The sequence below is a fragment of the Rhinopithecus roxellana genome, chromosome 2 (genome assembly GCF_007565055.1).
Source record: "Rhinopithecus roxellana isolate Shanxi Qingling chromosome 2, ASM756505v1, whole genome shotgun sequence".
In the NCBI taxonomy this organism is placed as follows: domain Eukaryota; kingdom Metazoa; phylum Chordata; class Mammalia; order Primates; family Cercopithecidae; genus Rhinopithecus; species Rhinopithecus roxellana.
This window is the reverse complement of record NC_044550.1, coordinates 22,285,758-22,303,879: the sequence shown is the minus strand read 5'-3', so window position 1 is coordinate 22,303,879 and position 18,122 is coordinate 22,285,758. Positions and strand designations below refer to the sequence as shown.

The 18,122-nt window shown below is 39.2% G+C and overlaps 1 protein-coding gene across 14 annotated transcripts in view; it reads right to left on the bottom strand.

Annotated features, from left to right (window-relative positions):
• The window catches only part of EGF (epidermal growth factor), a 101,187-nt gene extending 87,744 nt beyond the window's left edge, over positions 1-13,443 (bottom strand). For 13 of the 14 annotated variants that reach the window (XM_010389070.1, XM_010389074.1, XM_010389073.1 and 10 more), the window contains exon 1: positions 12,866-13,437. In XM_010389070.1, coding sequence (XP_010387372.1) covers positions 12,866-12,992 — 127 coding nt within the window. In that variant the 5' untranslated portion in view covers positions 12,993-13,437. Of the gene's footprint in view, positions 1-12,865 lie in introns of all 14 variants that reach the window. The other variant, XM_030925507.1, reaches the window with a different exon arrangement.
• Between the last annotated feature and the right edge of the window lie 4,679 nt (positions 13,444-18,122).

Here is an 18,122-nt window from a genome sequence, read left to right as displayed (position 1 = left end):
CTACATCAGTGACGTTCCATAATGCTTGATGTAATTCCAGTTTCAACTTTGCCACACCGTCTTGCTGTGAAGGCTGTGGTGTTCTCTGTGATCTCACCAAGAATGCTTTTTGGTTGATGTTCTAGTAAATGCAGTGGCTGTACCACTGCTGAATACACTTATACTATTTTTTTCATAGAACATTTTTTGATATATAAAAAAGTCATTTCTGATTTCTGAGAACTTTCACTGAGAAAATTTCTTTTCTGTTGCATTTTCTCCCTTACTCTCTCATAGAAAAAAATTATAGTTCTCTGAGTATTTCATTGTTGAGGTAATTATGATAGTGGCTAAGATTACTGGCACTGGAGACAGAGTACTCATGTTTACTCATTATTGGCTCCAATGCTATTGGCAGTGTGGCCTTCAGCACATGAGTTAACCTCTCCGTGTCTTGGTTTCTTCATCTGCAAAAATAAAATGGGAATAATAATAATACTTATTAAAAAGAATAAGTAAAGTAATTCATGTAAAGTGCTTAGAATTTTGACTGACACATAGTGAATTCTCAGTGAATGTTGGCTATTACTTTCTAGGAAATAACCAAACGCTGTGATATATTAGAAACACCTGGCCGGGCGCGGTGGCTCAAGCCTGTAATCCCAGCACTTTGGGAGGCCGAGACGGGCGGATCACGAGGTCAGGAGATCGAGACCATCCTGGCTAACACGGTGAAACCCCGTCTCTACTAAAAAATACAAAAAGCTATCCGGGCGAGGTGGCGGGCGCCTGTAGTCCCAGCTACTCGGGAGGCTGAGGCAGGAGAATGGCGTGAACCCGGGAGGCGGAGCTTGCAGTGAGCTGAGATCTGGCCACTGCACTCCAGCCTGGGCGACAGAGCGACACTCCGTCTCCAAAAAAAAAAAAAAAAAAAGAAACACCTTTACTCTCATTCAGCAGTATAATTGCTTAGTACTTAATTCATCACATTTTCATTGATTCTTTCTGTACAGTTTTCAGCAATATTTATTTACAGAGGAACACATTTTAATTTGTTGTCATGTCGTTTTTCATGTGTTATTTTAGCAATATTTTACCACCACAGGAAGCAGGAAGAACAAGTGTTTCACCAATAATATCAGGCTTTTCCTCTTTTGCCGTAATATAAGAAACCTCAAGGGAGGCTTCTGACTTTTTTCATTAAGCTTAGTAAACAGAGTCTTCTTAACTCTCATAACTTTGAATGCAACTGTAAAAATTATAAAAAATCATTTTCAGATTCTGGATACCCATTTTCAAATATCTTGCCTGTCCTGATGGCTTCATGTTACCATTAGCTAACATCTTTCCAGGTACACTTCACAATTTTTATGAGGTTCGTTGCTAATAATAACAATTGTAAATTCATTTTTCAGGCTATCTTCTTGTTAATTTCTCTTTTTAACTTCTTTTTGGTCAGATCTATGGAGATTTATATTGCTTTCAGCTCTTATGCAGCCAACAAAAAGCTCATCCTAGGAATAAGAGAGGTGTCAAGGCTGCCCTTTCCTCATTATTCTCTTGGGTTTGCAATATTAGTGTTGTCTGCAATTGTTAGCTTCTTTGTAGGAAGGCATCTGAGCCACTTGTTGAATTTTGTAGGAGTTAGTTTTGATAAAACCAAATAAGAGGATCCATAAGTCGTCAGGTAAACTGCTGACTGAGTTCTGGAGCCCCATTGCCCTGTCAGGGAACCCCGTGTATGAGGATGAGTGATGTCTCCACTGTCAGCCCAAGCACCTAGCATCCAATAAACACTTGCTGACTTGATTTGAGTTAATTCATGGATGCAATTTATATAAAAGGAAATTTCATTAATTCAATCCTACTTTCAAATTGCTTTCAACATAGAGAACTAGATATATTAAGAAAGTTTTCCTAAACCAACTTGAAACTATTAATCTTTTTTGGTAGAAAGAACTAATAAAATCATTACATCGATGGACTTTCAACAATTAATCTCGGGAGGTGTCATGTGCATTGTAAATCTGGCAGAATAAGAGTCTAGGGTCCTGAGCTATATTCTCATAGGACCTGAGAAGCTACTTCCTCTGTCTGGATCTCAGCCTCTCATCCATAATAGGAAGAAGTTGGGCTAAATGATCTTGAAGGTTCGTTGTAATTTGACATTTATCAATTTAATTCACATTCTGTATGCACTATAGAATTCAATAACTTTCTTGTTTGTGGCACTTTGGCAAGGAGGCTTAAACTTGTGGTAAATTCCTACATAAATATTATTAATCTTAACCTCTACTTTCTGTAAATTGTTTCCTTCTCTGTTTCTTGTAACTTCAAATATGAAATCAATAATGTATCATAGGCCAGGCGTGGTGGCTCACACCTATAATCCCAGCACTTTGGGAGGCCAAGGTGGGTGAATCTCTTGGGCCCAGGAGTTCAAGACCAGGCTGGGCAACATGACGAAATCCTGTCTCTACTAAAAATACAGAAATTAGTTAGGTTTGCCAGTGTGCACCTGTAGTTCCAGCTACTCAGGAAGTTTATCACCTGAGCTCAGGAAGTCAAGGCTGCAGTGTGCCTTGATTGTGCCATTGCCCTCCAGCCTGGGTGACAAGAGTGAGACTCTGTCTCAAAAAAGTAATAATAATAATTTTAAAATGTGTCATCATGAGTCCTACTAAATGTAGTAAAACAATAACTTAAAACGAATAACTTCCCCCTAAGTGATACTAAACACTCAATATCCTGCAGGAATTCTAAAAATTAATCTACTGACTAAATCTATAAAAATTTTATTGGAGGTATAAAATTTGGTGTAAGTCTCATTTATACTGAACACAATTATCTTCTCTCTTTTTAAATCAGCTTAAATTTAGTTTCTCAAAGTGCAAGGATAAACACATAAGTATTTGCCTATAGGTACTACATCCTGAGTGTTCTAGACAAACATAAAAATGAGGTAAAATTAAGAAGTGTTGGCATATTGATATTTCCTGAGTCCAATTTCATTGTTCTCATTAATTCTATCCTGGTCATTAAGTTCTGGGCCCTACCTATATACATATATACCTGTAGGTACAGCTGTATAAATATACAGAAAAATATTTTATATAATTTTCTTGAAGACATATGTAACAAATAGCAAGATTAACTATCTAAAAAATAATTAGTGGGGAATTTGTGTCATATGTTAGGATAATAAAAAGGATAATTTTTTAAAAATCACAAAGAACCTGCTGGTTAAGATGGTTTTTAGGACTTAGCTCATCCCAGGAAACCAACTTTAGACTTCTCTAAGCATTGTTGAAAATTTGAAGAAGCAGGTATTAGAAAAATTATAGAAGGCAAAGATGTTTCTAATATGTCTCATTTATGGTTTTTGGTAGAGAGTAATAGCCAATATTTGCTGATAACTCACTATGTGTCAGCTAAGATTCTAAGCACTTTACATGAATTAATCCATTTAGTACTCATAGCAATCTAAGAGGTAGGTATTAACAGCTTGTATCAGCTCCAGAATTAGACCCTATCAATTTCAAAAGCTGAGGCCTAACATGATATGCCAGACATAGGGCATTGACCAAAGATGAGAGAACTTCTTCATGCAAAGTATGGCAACAAGCAAATGTAACACTAGAACCATCTGCCCAAAACTGCTCCATTTTTGCCTGTGTGACAAGATTAACCCACTGTATAAAGAACCAACCAGAATTTACTCTGCTTAAAATGTATCCTTTGTTTCAAAATGGCACTGCATCTCTTGGAAGTAATAAACCTGGTAACTTCATATGTGTCAACATAACTCAGGTTAAAGAGGATGTCATGCACTATGCGTTTCTATTAGCTCCTGTCTCAGAAGACAACATGTCAGTATTGAAAGACAGTCACTTATCCTCTTGTAGGTGTCCATGATTAGATGCTTTTTAATGGATTGAAATCCTAGATGAACATTTTTCTTCAAATACCTCAGTTTTTCCCACTTACATGAAATCTTTGCCACGATTCATTAGAATAACCAGGAGAGATAAAAGTTCCCGTAGGTTTTTCAAATTTGTCTTCCAAAAAATAATAAGCCTTTTGATCCACTTAAAGCATTGAACATTCTATACAATGTTGCTTGAATCTAAAAGATATAGTGGGTAAATTAACATTAATGACAATAACCTTTGCAATTTCCCTGCACACCAAGGAGAGGTTAATTTCCTGTGTGTTGAAAATCTTACAGCAAACAGAATAATTATGCACTTCAGAGGAAGGGAGAAAAACACCAGAGGACCCTTGGTAGCTTCAATCCTTTGGCATGTTTTTAAACCTCATAAGGGAAGTACTGGGCTGGTAGTGCAGAGGATTGGTGTCAACCAGCATGTATTATGACAAAAAATGTTGAGTTTGACTAATCTGCCTTTGACCTGTTTATACAAGAATGGTGTATATGAAAAAGAAAGATCCTTTTTCAAGCTTTTAAAATTTTAACCAAAAAAGTGTTGGAATGAATAAAATAAAACACTATTTCTCAACTGATACACGATGTGCTGAAGAACAAGGCAGCTGCCATGATGCTGTTGCGACTATCTGTATCCTAGCAACCACCTACCCACAGAAAGAACAACTTCATGGATGTAATTCCCTTACTACACACAAAGCTGGTCCACAGAACCCTGGAAAGCTAATCTGAATGGAGGAAGGAGGCAGTGCTTTTCTCCAAAAGGACTCTTACATCACTGGGACGACTGTCACAGCAGTTGGCTGGCTCTCAAATACCTTCACACACACACACAAATTCCAGCGTACTGAATGTCCTTGGAAATACTTGGGAAACCCAGACACTGAGAGGCATTAGTATTTTTGGCCAACTTGGGAGAATCAGAAAATCAAGTCAGAATGAAAAAAAAAAAAAAAAAAAAAAAAAAAAAAAAAAAACAGATGCTCACACCAATTCAGATTCCAGACTTAGCAAGGAGGTCAACAGGTGATGAGAGTAGAAGTTTCTACCTTGTATTTGGCTAAAAAACCTGAAGTTTCGATACACTTGCTAATTCCCAGAATTGAGAAGAAAGCTCTGGAAGATACTGTTAAGAAATAGAACATCTCCTAAAGAAACACATATTGACAAGCATTATTCCACAATTGCCTTTGGAAGTTATTAACTTTGGCCATATAAAACAAAAGAGTAAAGCATTTTCAGAGACAGTAAGATCTTCCAAGAAGTGTAAAGATCCCTTCTGTTCAGTGTAATTTTTTCTTCTTCTACACCTGGCAATAATAGTATTCATCCTTCCAGACCTGACTCTCAGTCATCTTGTCTTGAGCCCCAGCAAACAGGACAGCTGGAAAGGGCCTGGGATGGCCTTGTGCACAGCCACCTCAGTGGTAATAAAGAATCTCTACAAAGTGAATCTATGTTCTTAGTTCACCTAATATCTAGGCAATACTTCCTTCATGGTGAAAAATATTAGCATTCTGGAGGAAAGTACTGGCCTATAGGCAAGAAGTAAATAGACAGTGGGGACAATTACATTCCAATGGTCAGGATCTCTGTTGTTGCTGTTGTTGTTTCTGGTTCTTTCTTAAAGCTAATTCTAATTCTAACATGAGAACCTGTAACATAACAAGACTAACATTTTGTTTACTACCTCTAGGATGGCCCAAATTTGGAGTAATAATTAAACTAAGCACTACTGCTTCCTAGAATTTAAAATTTCTTGAGAAAGATTTAGGAATCCTTTAAAAGAACACGATTTCTTTCTTTAAAACTGACCTAAACCTTTCTGAGAGATTCCAGGGCCTGCCTCTGTCATCCTCACCCCATCAAGTACTCTCCTCTGTTCTCCTCAACCTCTGGCCACAACAATCAGAGAAAGTGATTTCTTTCTTAAAAACTGACCATTTTGAAAATGCTCTCCAATGCAGTCATTCCAGCTACTGAGGATAGTTATTGAGTCTTTAATTGTTTTGTTCACAATAAGTTAATAAGTTTATAAAAACTACTTCTGTACAATAATTGCTAAAATAGCTTAGATCAGGCAACTTACATTGGAAAGTTGCTAGGTTCTCCTAGTTTCCTCTATTGTAATCAAAGTGAGGAAAAGTTTAAGGACCTCGAACAGATTTTAGAAGACTTATTTTCCAGGTAAGAAATCTTTGTTACCTTTCATCTGAGGTTCAATGTTTGACTTTTTAACTCTGTATGGATTAAAAAACAACTTATAAATTGATCTATATGAATTTGTTAAATGAAACCTACACGTCAGTGGTAAAAATAAAAGACATGCTACTGATTCACAAGCCAAACTATTTGATGCTCCCAATAGCAGACCACTGACTGACTAGGGAATATTCTGAGCATACTTCTCTATTCACAGATATGTATACTTTACACTTGGCCTGACCAGTCAATAACTACTAAATAAGGACACATTTCTTTTTTAGAGTCAATTTTTTTGGACCATGCCACCACAAGCAAATTGCTGGAAATTAGCCTCCTTTAAAATCCTCCCACCCTAGACCTTTCTGAGAGATTCTGGGGCCTGCCTCTCTTATCCTCACCCCATCGAGAGCTCTCCTCTGATCTCCTTGATCTCTGGCCACACCAATGTGAGGCCACAGTGCTCCTGGAAGTAGGTACCCCCACCTGTCACTCATGTACCATTTCACCTGAGCACAAGTGAGATCAATCTCTAACTTTTAATGAAGTCCTCTTTAAGGATTGTGGATAATGAAGGAGAACAACCTATAGTGTAACTCACAATCGCTGGCCATGACCAGACTTGTTAAAGTCTCTTTTCAAGTCAGTGCCCTGCCTTACTTATGACTTGTGTCCACCAAGTCAAAGTAAGGGCACTCCCCAGACCCAAAGTGCTATAGTCCCTTCCCAGGCTCAGAATACAGGACACAGAGAAATACAGACAGAGGGAGACACGAAAGAGAGAGAGAGAGAGAGGGAGAGAGAGAGAGGGGTGGGGGGGGGGGGGAGAGAGAGAGAGAGAGAGAGAGAGAGAGAGAGAGAGAGAGAAGCATGCATTCCTAATACCTGGGACTGCCTACGAGAACTTTCACTTCTGTCTCAAAATTAACATTTCCCATCGTAGAAGGAAAAGGAAAATGATTACTTTGAAACCAGGAGCCAGAAATTCTCAAATGAGTACACGACTGTTTTTGTTTAGCAAAACACATCAGTGCACTATTTAATAGTTTTTTAAAGTTATTTTCTTTTAAAAAGGCAGGTCTAGGATATGATCAGAAAAGCAAATTTGGAGGAAGAAGAAATCTAAAATGTTCTGCAGAAGGATGTGGATGGTCTGAAGTAGATTAGGGAGGCCCAGGAAAGGGGCCAAGGGGCAGGTCGGTATCACTGAGAGAGAAAGAGGAGTTGGCTCATGTGGTAGAAGACTAAGGCCCAGGAAAAAGAGATGCCTGGCAAGTCCCTTCCACAGACGACATTGTGTCACTTTTAGGAACAGGAATGAAAAATGTTTTGCTTTGTTGTTGGAAGTGCTGGGATGTAAGCAGACCCTGCCCCTGCCCCTGCCCCAACCCCCGCAACAGCAAACCTTCAGGTAAAGTCTGTCTCCTCACAGCTCATAACGATTTTGTTTCCTCATTCTTTCAAGAAGTAAGTGAGACAGGGTGGTGGCTGGTGGGAGGTGGTGAAGGATGGGAAAGGGACAGTACATGAGGGCAGCGAGACACACAGTAGATGAATCATTCAGTAGGACGCCCAGAAGGGACACATAGCCTTGCCTTCCTCATCACAGTCACCACCTCCAGCATCTTCCAAGACAGAAGAGAGACACTAGGTTTCCCGGAACATATGATGGAGGTGCAGGCCACTTTAATTTAAATAGATGCTGAGCCCAGCAAGCCATAGGACTTGGCATTTCTCAGACTCCAGGCCCCGCTCAGGAACATCATCTAGCCTTCTGCTCCTTCTTGAAGAATCTCAGCACAACCACATGCATTTCTGCTTCTACCATTACACACTCTGAGAAAAGTGATTTGCTATGAATAACCCAGCTTTACTTGAAATTAAAAAAAAAAAAAAAAAAAACACCTAGCAATCAAGAGAAAGGAACAGAGCTTATAGTGAAGCAAAGGTAAATGTTTATTCTACCATTTCACTTCTTTTCTAAAACTATATTCCAAGGAGGGTGTATATCACATAGAGGCTATGTAAGATGGTTTGCTATTGTGTGGAAAGAAAATATTAGATATATTATTTGTTGTGTAATGTTCATTATATACACATGTTCATGTGTACAGTGTACATATTACATATATGTAATTGATAAATAAATGTGTTTATTAGAAGCATATGCTTACATTTTAATTATTTTACTGATGGAACAGAGTCTGGAGACTACTGATTTAATAAACCAACTGAGGCCAGGCGTAGTGGCTCATGCCTGCAATCCCAGCACTTTGGGAGGCCGAGGCGGGTGGATCACTTGAGGTCAGGAGTTCGAGACCAGCCTGGCCAACATGATGAAACCCATCTCTACTAAAATTACAAAAATTAGCGGGTATGGTGGCACATGCCTGTAATCCCAACTACTCAGGAGGCTGAGGCAGAAGAATTGCTTGAACCTGGGAGGCAGAGGTTGCAGTGAGCCAAGATCATGCCACTGTACTCCAGCCTGGGCGACAGAGCAAAACCCATCTCAAAAAATAAAAACAAAAATAAAAAACCAACTGATCACATGGGATCAATAGAAGCCCAAACCTCATCATCACACAATATTCCCTTGTAACAAACCTCCACATGTACCCCTGAATCTAAAGTAAAAATTGAAATAAAAAAAGACAAAAAACTAAAAGCTAAAAAACCTCCAACCAATCATACTACATACAACTAATCCATTGAAACGGATTTTCATAAAGGCAGATTTGTAAGTTATAAAGTAAAGTTTTTAATTTACTTGAGCCAAATTATTAGTCTGTTTACTTTTGATGGAAATAATCAATTACTTGCTCTACCCTGAACACAAGCAACTTCTAAATTGAATGTCAAATATTTGGACAAGCTCTCAAGTTAGCCCCAAAATGTAAATTCACTGAGAAAACTAATTTACCATTTTTATATGCTTTTAATAACTTTAAAAATTTTCGAGGGAAGGGTTCCACACATGGGCAAAAATGTGCAAAAAATTGAAATAATCATTGTCACTTTCAAGTGGCTTGTTTTTGCTGCTGTTAAAATAAGATTATTGCCAGTAAGAAACCTAACAAACAGACTTAATTTGCAATGAAATTTTTTATCAGTTGGTATAAGAAAAAGACAAACACCAGAGCCACAGTTCCACAAAGTTACTTACTCAAATCAAGTTGATATGTTTTTGTATTTTGAATAAACATTTCTTCTGATTACAAAAATATGAGTTATGTATTTTGAAATTATTTTGACTACAATTTTTAATGTTGTAGAACTATTATTGGGTTTTTTAATATGGCATTTTGTCATGTATAAAAAAATGTTCAATGATTATAGATGAAACCAAGCCACATTTAGAAAATACTATTACATTCATAAAAATAATTTTTAAAACAACAAAAACATTAATAGAATCCCGGGCTTATCGAGTGTTTATTATATGCCAAGATCTGTTTTGTGCACTTTACACATATTAACTCAGTGGTTCTAACCCAGGCTGTTGGTTAGAATCACCAAGAGAACATTTAAAAAAAAAAAAAAATTGAGGCCTAGATTCCACTCCCAGAAGAGACTCTGATCCAGACTGCCTGGGGTGGCCGCCCAGACATTCGTGATTCTAATGTGCAGCCAGCATTGAAAATGAATACATTAACGCAATAGTGACAAGGGTCCTCGGAAGAGGGTACAATTATCTTCATTTTAAGGTAAGGAAAATGAGACACAGTTCACAAGCAGCAGAAATGGGATTTGAACCCAGGCAAGCAATCTGTCTCCAAAATGTATGCTCTTTACCGCTAAGCTCTACTACCTCTCCATGACAAAACACCACTGAATATTTGGAGGATAGTTTCACTACCGTTAGAAAAAAAAAAAAAAAAATTCGCATAACCCTGGCTGAAAAAACAAACAAGCTCCTGGGCTCAGAATTACTCTGGTTTGCACATGACTGGGACACTGACCAAGCCTTAGCCGGTACTGAAATCGGTAATTTCACTGTTTACTACTAAAAGTGATCTACCCAGTTGGCTAACTTAGTGCCACCCCAGGATCCCTCCTGCAGCTGGGAGGCTGTACTTCTTCCTTACCCTTTATTTACCAAAAAAGTTCATATAAGTAATGCAGGTACGGGTGCCAAACAGGAACAGTTTCTTTTTCAACTGTTATTTGTCCTCCAGGGAAAACGGCCTTGAAAGTTCAGAAGCCACTTGCCAGCAGTTTTCTTTCCTGCTCTCCTCACCTGCTGCAGTTCAAGTAGAAGCTAACAGAAGACTCAGTTAATTTGTTAAAAAGGAGGGAGAGGGAGGGGAATAGAAAGAAACCTAACTGTGTTGCTGTCACTTGGTTTATCTGGCTAGCAGTCACATGAGTAACAATCTTACCTGAGTTTACCTGAATACTGTTAGACCATAAAGCATTCTTCCTGCTGGGTCAGGTGGCTGCAGAGGTGATCTATCTCCATGCCAAGGGAAAGAAATAAGGCAAGTAGAATTTAAATGAGGGAAAAATAGATGATGGCACCATATCTATTTAGAGAGGGGAAAGAAATACTATCCTGTGAAATGTACACAGTGACAGAGGGTGACCCAGGCAGTTATCAGCTAACATGAGACCAGGAGCGTAAAGTACAGGATTTAAACCAGTGACTTGCAAGAAATGGGGAAGCAGAGAGTCAGGGAGTCCCAAAGTGCTATCCACACATTCCACACTCCATGGATCTGTGCCACGTCACTGCACTATTCAAACACGGCATCTCATCGTATGACTTGATCAAAGAGATCTAGCCAAGACGTGGAGCCCAAGAGGACATTTACTGAGCACACTCGGCTAAACACCTTGCTTTGGTACATGCTTGGTTATCTCATGTGATTCCCCACAGAAACTCCTAAAAGCAGTGGGCGAGGGTATTATTTCCCAGAGATGTTCTAAGGTAACTCAGTTATTAAGTTAGTGGCATGGATATGAAATGAGGCTTGTTTGTTTCTAAAATCTGTGGTTCCTTCCACTCTGTGACACAGTCTCCCCAACTCATTGTTTCTATCCTGGGTTTCATGTTTATTGGGTACAACCCACCTCAATGACGGCACTTCTGAGCCACCAGAGGTGGCAAGGAAAACAAGGCATAGACTTGCTTGCCAGCAGAAATCAGACTATTCTGAGATCCTAGAGCCATCCATAAAAGCTGATTTTTGTAATTTCTTGGGTTCTGCTTCAGCAACCTGGGTTCTTTCCTAGCTTCTGGCTGCCTGAGAGATTGGCCCAACCATCACCCCTCACATCCCATGCAAATAACGGTGCCCAACTCTAGATATTTGCCAGCTACTCCACAGAAAATTCTCCCACCCCAAAGAGAGTCCAGTCCATTTGACATAACTGTATACAAAAGTTTTACTTCTGCCTCCAACAGCTGAGTCTAAGGTTCATGGGGACATTTTTGTCATGTGTCACCCTCTTTTTGTTGCTGTTCTCTAAGACTATGTCATTAACAGATCAGAGAAAGATGCCTCATTCATACACGAGAATTTGCTGAGTACACACTATGGAAGCAGAAATGTCCTAGGTGCTGGGAACATAGAGATCACTAGGATTAAGTATTCCTTTCAAATACCCTAGAGTTCTGCTCACCTGTTACAAGGAGTGCTGCCTGAGTCCAGAGTCCAGAGATTCTAAGCAAAAGCACCCGATTTCCTCACTGGGAACTTCCTTAATGGGAGAGCCAGGACAGCAGCCTAGCTTTGGCAGTTTGGCTCTGTTTTGCTCTCTTTATTCAAACTATTGCCTATTGCATACTGTCTTCCAGAGGCGTCTCTTCTAGAAACTGTGCTGTGTTTTCCTCGTCGATCTACCTCTTTTTAAAAGCCAGACCCAATCTCAAAAGGGCAAGCTGATAAAAATGGAATGTCGGGGCAGCTCATACCCTATCATCGATGGAGGCAGCTGCCTTGTCTGAGCAGCAGGTTGGAGACCCATCCAAGGATTAAATAAATGAATTAACAGTTAGAGGGAGAATTTTTTCAGGCAATATCCTTTGGCAGGATTGTAATTCACATTCAGTCAAGCTCCCATTTCCCCTTGGTGAAAAATCCATTTAATATGAGAGGACAGCGTGGCTTATTTACCCATCGTCATATTTGGCAGTTCTCAAAGTTGCACTGCACCTGTTACGAAAACTCTGGAGTCGTGTCAGAGCCTCAGAAACAGTGAGAGTGGGGAGAAAGTGAAGGGGGTTGAAATTGAAACTTAGGTTAATTTTCACAATTACCTTTGTTCACAGTTCTCTTCCCATTTTCCACTAAGTTTTAGCAACTTCTGAATTCTTACACTGTTATCAGAAGGAAGAATTTTTTTTCTCTGTGGCTTAAGAGTTCCAAACAGACAAACAGAAAATCAACCATCTGTTTCCCTAATTTCCAACATAAAGCCAATCAGCTAGGTGTTAATTACTCCTCTTGTCAGAATAAAAGCTGAAGCTTCCATGAAATGTTCTGCTAGTTTAAAATGAGGCATATTCACTTACACATAGAAGTACAGTTTGAGAGTTATGAATTTTGATATTTGGTAGCAGAGTAGCTCTAATGGCCAGTAAGAAAATAAACATGCATCAGAAAACAAAAATGAAGCAACGATACACACCCAAAGACAAACTTTTTAAAATGCTCAAGTATACCAGATTGAACCAACAGGGATGTAGGGGCAGTTTCCCAGAGACCTGGAGCTCCTTTTTATTGCAGTACTTACCCACACGAGTAGAATTCCCATGTCCTGCGGGAGTACCTTCAGGACAGCTCCAGTGCTGCGGTGCTGAGAGACTAACAAAACTAAATTTTAAAACTACTGGCAACAGAATGATAAGAGTGAGCAGCATAATCCTGATGGGTTTGAACTTTCAAAAGAAAACAGCTTGCCCGAGCATGGCCCGGGCAAGGTGAGTATGTCTGACTCCAGATGCAGCTGCCTAAGTGGGGCCTCAGCCCTGGGGCATCTTTTACTTTTCCGTTGTGCTGTTGCCCTCCAAGCTCTTTCTTCAACTGAGAGACCTTCCAAATGCAGCCTGCCACGGGAAGCCACAGGAAAGATTTCTTTATCTATGTTTCTTTGGAAGCCAGTAAGAAATACCTGACACCCTTATGACAAATTTCACAGAGTTTAACAGCCCTGCTCTGGCTGACTTCACTGTGACAGACAGAGCAAGGCAAAGGCTTAGAGAGGAAAAAGAAAGAAAGAACTGATGGAAAGTTCCAGCTACAACCCTTGGATGGGGCTGAAAGAAGAAATATGGAGATACGATTCCTCTCCCAACACGGTTTCTCTTTTTGAAAAGTGGGATGACTCAGCTTTGCTTTTTAAAGCTCTTCAGGCTCCACCTCCTTTCCTTTAGTGACACTTGAGTGAGCCTGTGTTTGCAAATGAGAATGTGGGCAATTCCTCCACACAGGAAAGCAGGGATGGCTGCCAAAGAGGAGATAACTTGCTACTCACCATAAATATCCTGGGCAGAACTGGGAGAGAGGAGTTAGGGGACTGTTGAGGCGCTCATGGTGAATGGTGGGAACTGCTAAATATTGGTTATGTTTTAATGTCTTGAAAGATGGAGACAAAATTAAACCATGCAGTGTAAATCAATGATGAGCAGCACTGCTGATAGTTTGGACTGATAATAATTGATCCTTCACCTGAGCAATAGTAAAGATAGTTCACTTTTGGCCCATTATTTGAACGAAATGTCAATAGTAGTGCACATTCCAGGAGCTTAATCTTTTTTTTCTCTTTCTCCTGTATACTTTATAGCGGAATTTGAAAGATTATTCTTTCCAAATCAAAGGGAAATCCCTGAAGCCAAATGAAGAGATACAGTATGCACAGACACCTTTTCTTTCAGCATGAACATGATAAAACATCACGAGAGGCCAAGAGTGCAGGGAAAGGAGTGGATTGTTATTACAGGGCCGTTGGAAAAAAATAAGCTAACAGTGCAAAAGCTGGGAAGCACTGGAAATCCAGCACAGAGCAATGCTGTTCCTTCTCAGATAATTTAGGATTTTTTTTCACATCTCTGTGATAGAAAATAAGAACTGGATGTATCTGTTAGCCGTCTCCTCAACCACTTTCTACTTGGAGCAACAGCGGTTATTTCTTCAGGAGTACAACTAGGGCCCAAAAATACCCAGAAGGCAAACAATTTACAGCAGATTTAATGCACAATGGAAATTTCTGCCAGTTTACTCCATCCTGGAAAATGGACTTTCATTTAAGTTATGCTGAGGTAGTGTTCCAAGTGCTAGTCAAAATGTACGTAAATCAATAGTCACATAAACAACTGTCACACTAGTGAACACCCCATTACAGAGGAAAACAGAATAACTCTAAGCCTTTTACTCATACTTAACTATGTCCTGATTATTCTCCAAAGACTGGGTCACTTTTCTGAAAGTCAGGATTTCTCCTATTTCAGCCAGCCTCTGCCAGGCAGCTCTGAACCCTTACAGAAGAAACAGACCCTGGGGAGCTGGGAAAGAGAAGTCCTTTGGGTAGATGTGTGGAATATTCCATTGCTTTCTGGACTCAGTCAGACTCAAGACTCATAATGAGCATGCTACAAATAACCTGCACTGACTCTTCAAGTTACTAATTTTATTAATAAGCTTCCCTTTCAGCACAGTACCTTACCGGATCCCAGCTGACAGCAATGGAAGGGGCTTAGAGGACAGTCAAGCATCAAGCTGTGTCAGTGGAGTGGATTGGAGAGAATATGAAGACTAACATGAAATGATCCACAACTCTCTTCTGTTTGGATTTGGAATCTCTCATATTATTTTTGGTTGGAAAAAGGTTTGCTTTCTTAATTACATGTCACCTGGGCTAAGGTTGTCATTAATGTTGAGTACAAGCCCCCTAGGAGATGACAGAGTCAACAGAGGTATAGCAGATGCTATGGCTGATGACTGATGATGAAAATCAACCCCAGCTAATTCATCATCTACAGTTGCCCAGAGAGCAAAATCATAGGACAGAGCTACCCAACTAGGAAGGATTTCCAGAGATATTTAATAAGTTTATATTCTGGTGGGACGCGGTGGCTCACGCCTGTAATCCCAGCACATTGGGAGGCCAAGGCAGGCGGATCACAATGTCAGGAGATCGAGACCAATCTGGCTAACACGGTGAAACCCTGTCTCTACTAAAAATACAAAAACTTAGCCGGGCATGGTGGCACACACCTGTAGTCCCAGCTACTCGTGAGGCTGACGCAGGAGAATCGTTTGAACCTAGGAGGCAGAGGTTGCAGTGAGCCGATATTGCACCACTGCACTCCAGCCTGGGTGACACGCCCAGACTCTATCTCGAATAAATAAATATATAATAAGTTTATATTCCTACTTCTAGATAAAACTGAACCTTTCTTGCACTCTAGAAAGGTTAAAATAAACTATTTTAAAGTTGACATGAAATGCATTATAACTTATGGGTTTGAGCTGCCAAATATGTTTTAATTTCTGGAACTGAGTTAACTAATTCATTCACTAATTAAACAGCTGTATGTGATAGGGTACTGTCTGGAGTACAAAAAACAGAAGCCATGGTCCTTAACATCAAGAGCTTGCTGAGGTTGATTAACAGCAACAACAGAGAGTATATGAGTATGAGCTAATGAATGACCAGTCGCCAAGTATGTGACTGGTCACATACTAGGTGTCAGGAAAGAAGGAGGGGAGCTGCAATGTACTTTGGACTACAGCATGCAGTGTGAAGCTCTGTGGAGTAATTAGGATGCCTCAGAAGGACGTGAAGAGGGAGAAGGGTCGTGCTGAGAGGATGTGGAATAGGAATGGACAAAAGTTTTTTCTTATTTAATAGTTCCTTAGATCCTGAAGGGACACAGCTGAGTGGGGGAAACCCTGCTGGCAGGTAAGAAAGTTAGACATTAATAGCAAGGAGATAGCTCTGAATGGTTATAAGTGTGAGTGGACAGCAATAGCTGGAAGGGACTGTTGGGACACGTATTTATGTGTGCTAGTCATAAAATTCTAACTTTTCAGATGAAATTTCCTCATTGAAGCACAGGGCACCTAATTTTCTCGGTTATGTATTTACTGTGCTCAGCACCTCTTACTAATCATTGCCACCACCACACCGTCAACAAATTGCTTCCTTAATTACAGCATGACTCTTCATCATTCTCCCAGGTATTTTAGTTTCTAAAAATTTAAAGTTTTAGGGAAAGAAATCTGGATTTTCTATCATTCCCAAAACAATCTTCCCCCAGCCTTCAATTCTGCTCAACCTATAAGAAGTACAGTACCATTAAATGAAGAGCAGTTCAAGTGGTCTACAAGGCTTGACAAGAGAACTAGAGATACTGTAAACTGCATATAATGAAACACTACTTGCTGGAAGTATAAAAAATGCAAACCACTGGTTGCAGCTCTTATTATATGTAAAAAACTGTGAATCAGGCTGGGCATGGTGGCTAATACCTGTAATCCCAGTACTTTGGAAGGCCGAAGTGGGTGGATCACCTGAGGCCAGGGATTCGAGACCAGCCTGACTAATATGGTAAAACCTCATCTTTACTAAAAATACAAAAATTAGTTGGGTGTGGTGGCAGGTGCCTGTAATTCCAGCTACTTGGAAGGCTGAGGCAGGAGAATTACTTGAATCTGGGAGAAACTAAATGTAGAAATAACAGAAATGAAATCTACGGTAGGAAAAGACTAAGAACTGGAATAAGTATTGAATGTAAAAAATAAACAAAATCGGCCGGACACAGTGGCTCACAACTGTAATCCCAGCATTTTGGGAGGCCGAGACGGGAGGATCACAAGGTCAGAAGTTCGAGACCAGTCTGGCCAATATGGTGAAACTCTGTCTCTACTAAAAAAACAAATAAACAAACAAAACAAAACATAAAAACCTGCGAATTAGTATCCTCTTTGCTTGCCACTCAAAACTAGAAAGATGTATAAAATAGATGGTGGAGAGAAAATATTTGAGTTAGTGACATATGGATTATTTCAATTTTAAATACCAGAGAAATAAAATAAATTAAATTGCTTTCCTTTGGTTTTCCCAGCCTGACTTCTAATTAAGATGCATTCTTTTTCATTTTCACTAAAGTAAAATTTATATAAAGTGAACAGATCTTAAGTGTACAATCTGATGAGTTGTGATAAATGTATATATACACTTCATCAATGCCTCAAACTGTCTTTTTAAAAACACCATTTTTGGTAGAAATTTCCAAGCACAGAGCATTTCCTTTATCATCAAAATTTTCCATATACTCCTTCCAGTGAATCCCACTCATAGGTAACCATTGTTCTTATTTCTCTCATCATAGATTAGTTTTGTCTGTTCTTGAACTTTATATAGATGCAATCATACAGTACGTTCAACTTTGGATCTAGCTTCCTTTGTTTAACATAATGTTTTTGAGACTCACGGAGGTTGTGCATATTAGTACTTTATTCTTTTTTATTGTGGGGAAGTATTTTTGTATGAACATAGTACAGTTTGTTTATCTATTCTCTTGTTCATGAACCTTTGGATCGTTTCCAGGTTTGGCTCAATGAATGTTTTCATTTCTCAACAGTTAATACCTAATTACTAGTTCATAGGGTAGGTACATGTTTAACTTCATAAGAAACTGCCAAATATTTTTCCAAAGGGATTGTTCAATTTTATACTCTCCCCAGCAATGTATGTGAGATCCATTGTTCCATGTCCTCACCCACATTTGGTATTGTTAGTCTTTTAAATTTTAACCATTTTTGTGCATGTGACATAACACATTGCAATTTTAATTTGCCTTTTCCTAATGACTAATGGTATTGACCATCTTTTTTGTGTGTTAATTGATCATTCATATATCCTCTTTTGTGAGACATCTGTTCAAACCTTTTGCCTGTGTTTATTGTATTGTTTGAAGTTTCATTATTGATTTGTAGAAGTTCTTTATATATAATCTATATTCAAAGTCTTTGTCAAATCTTTGTGT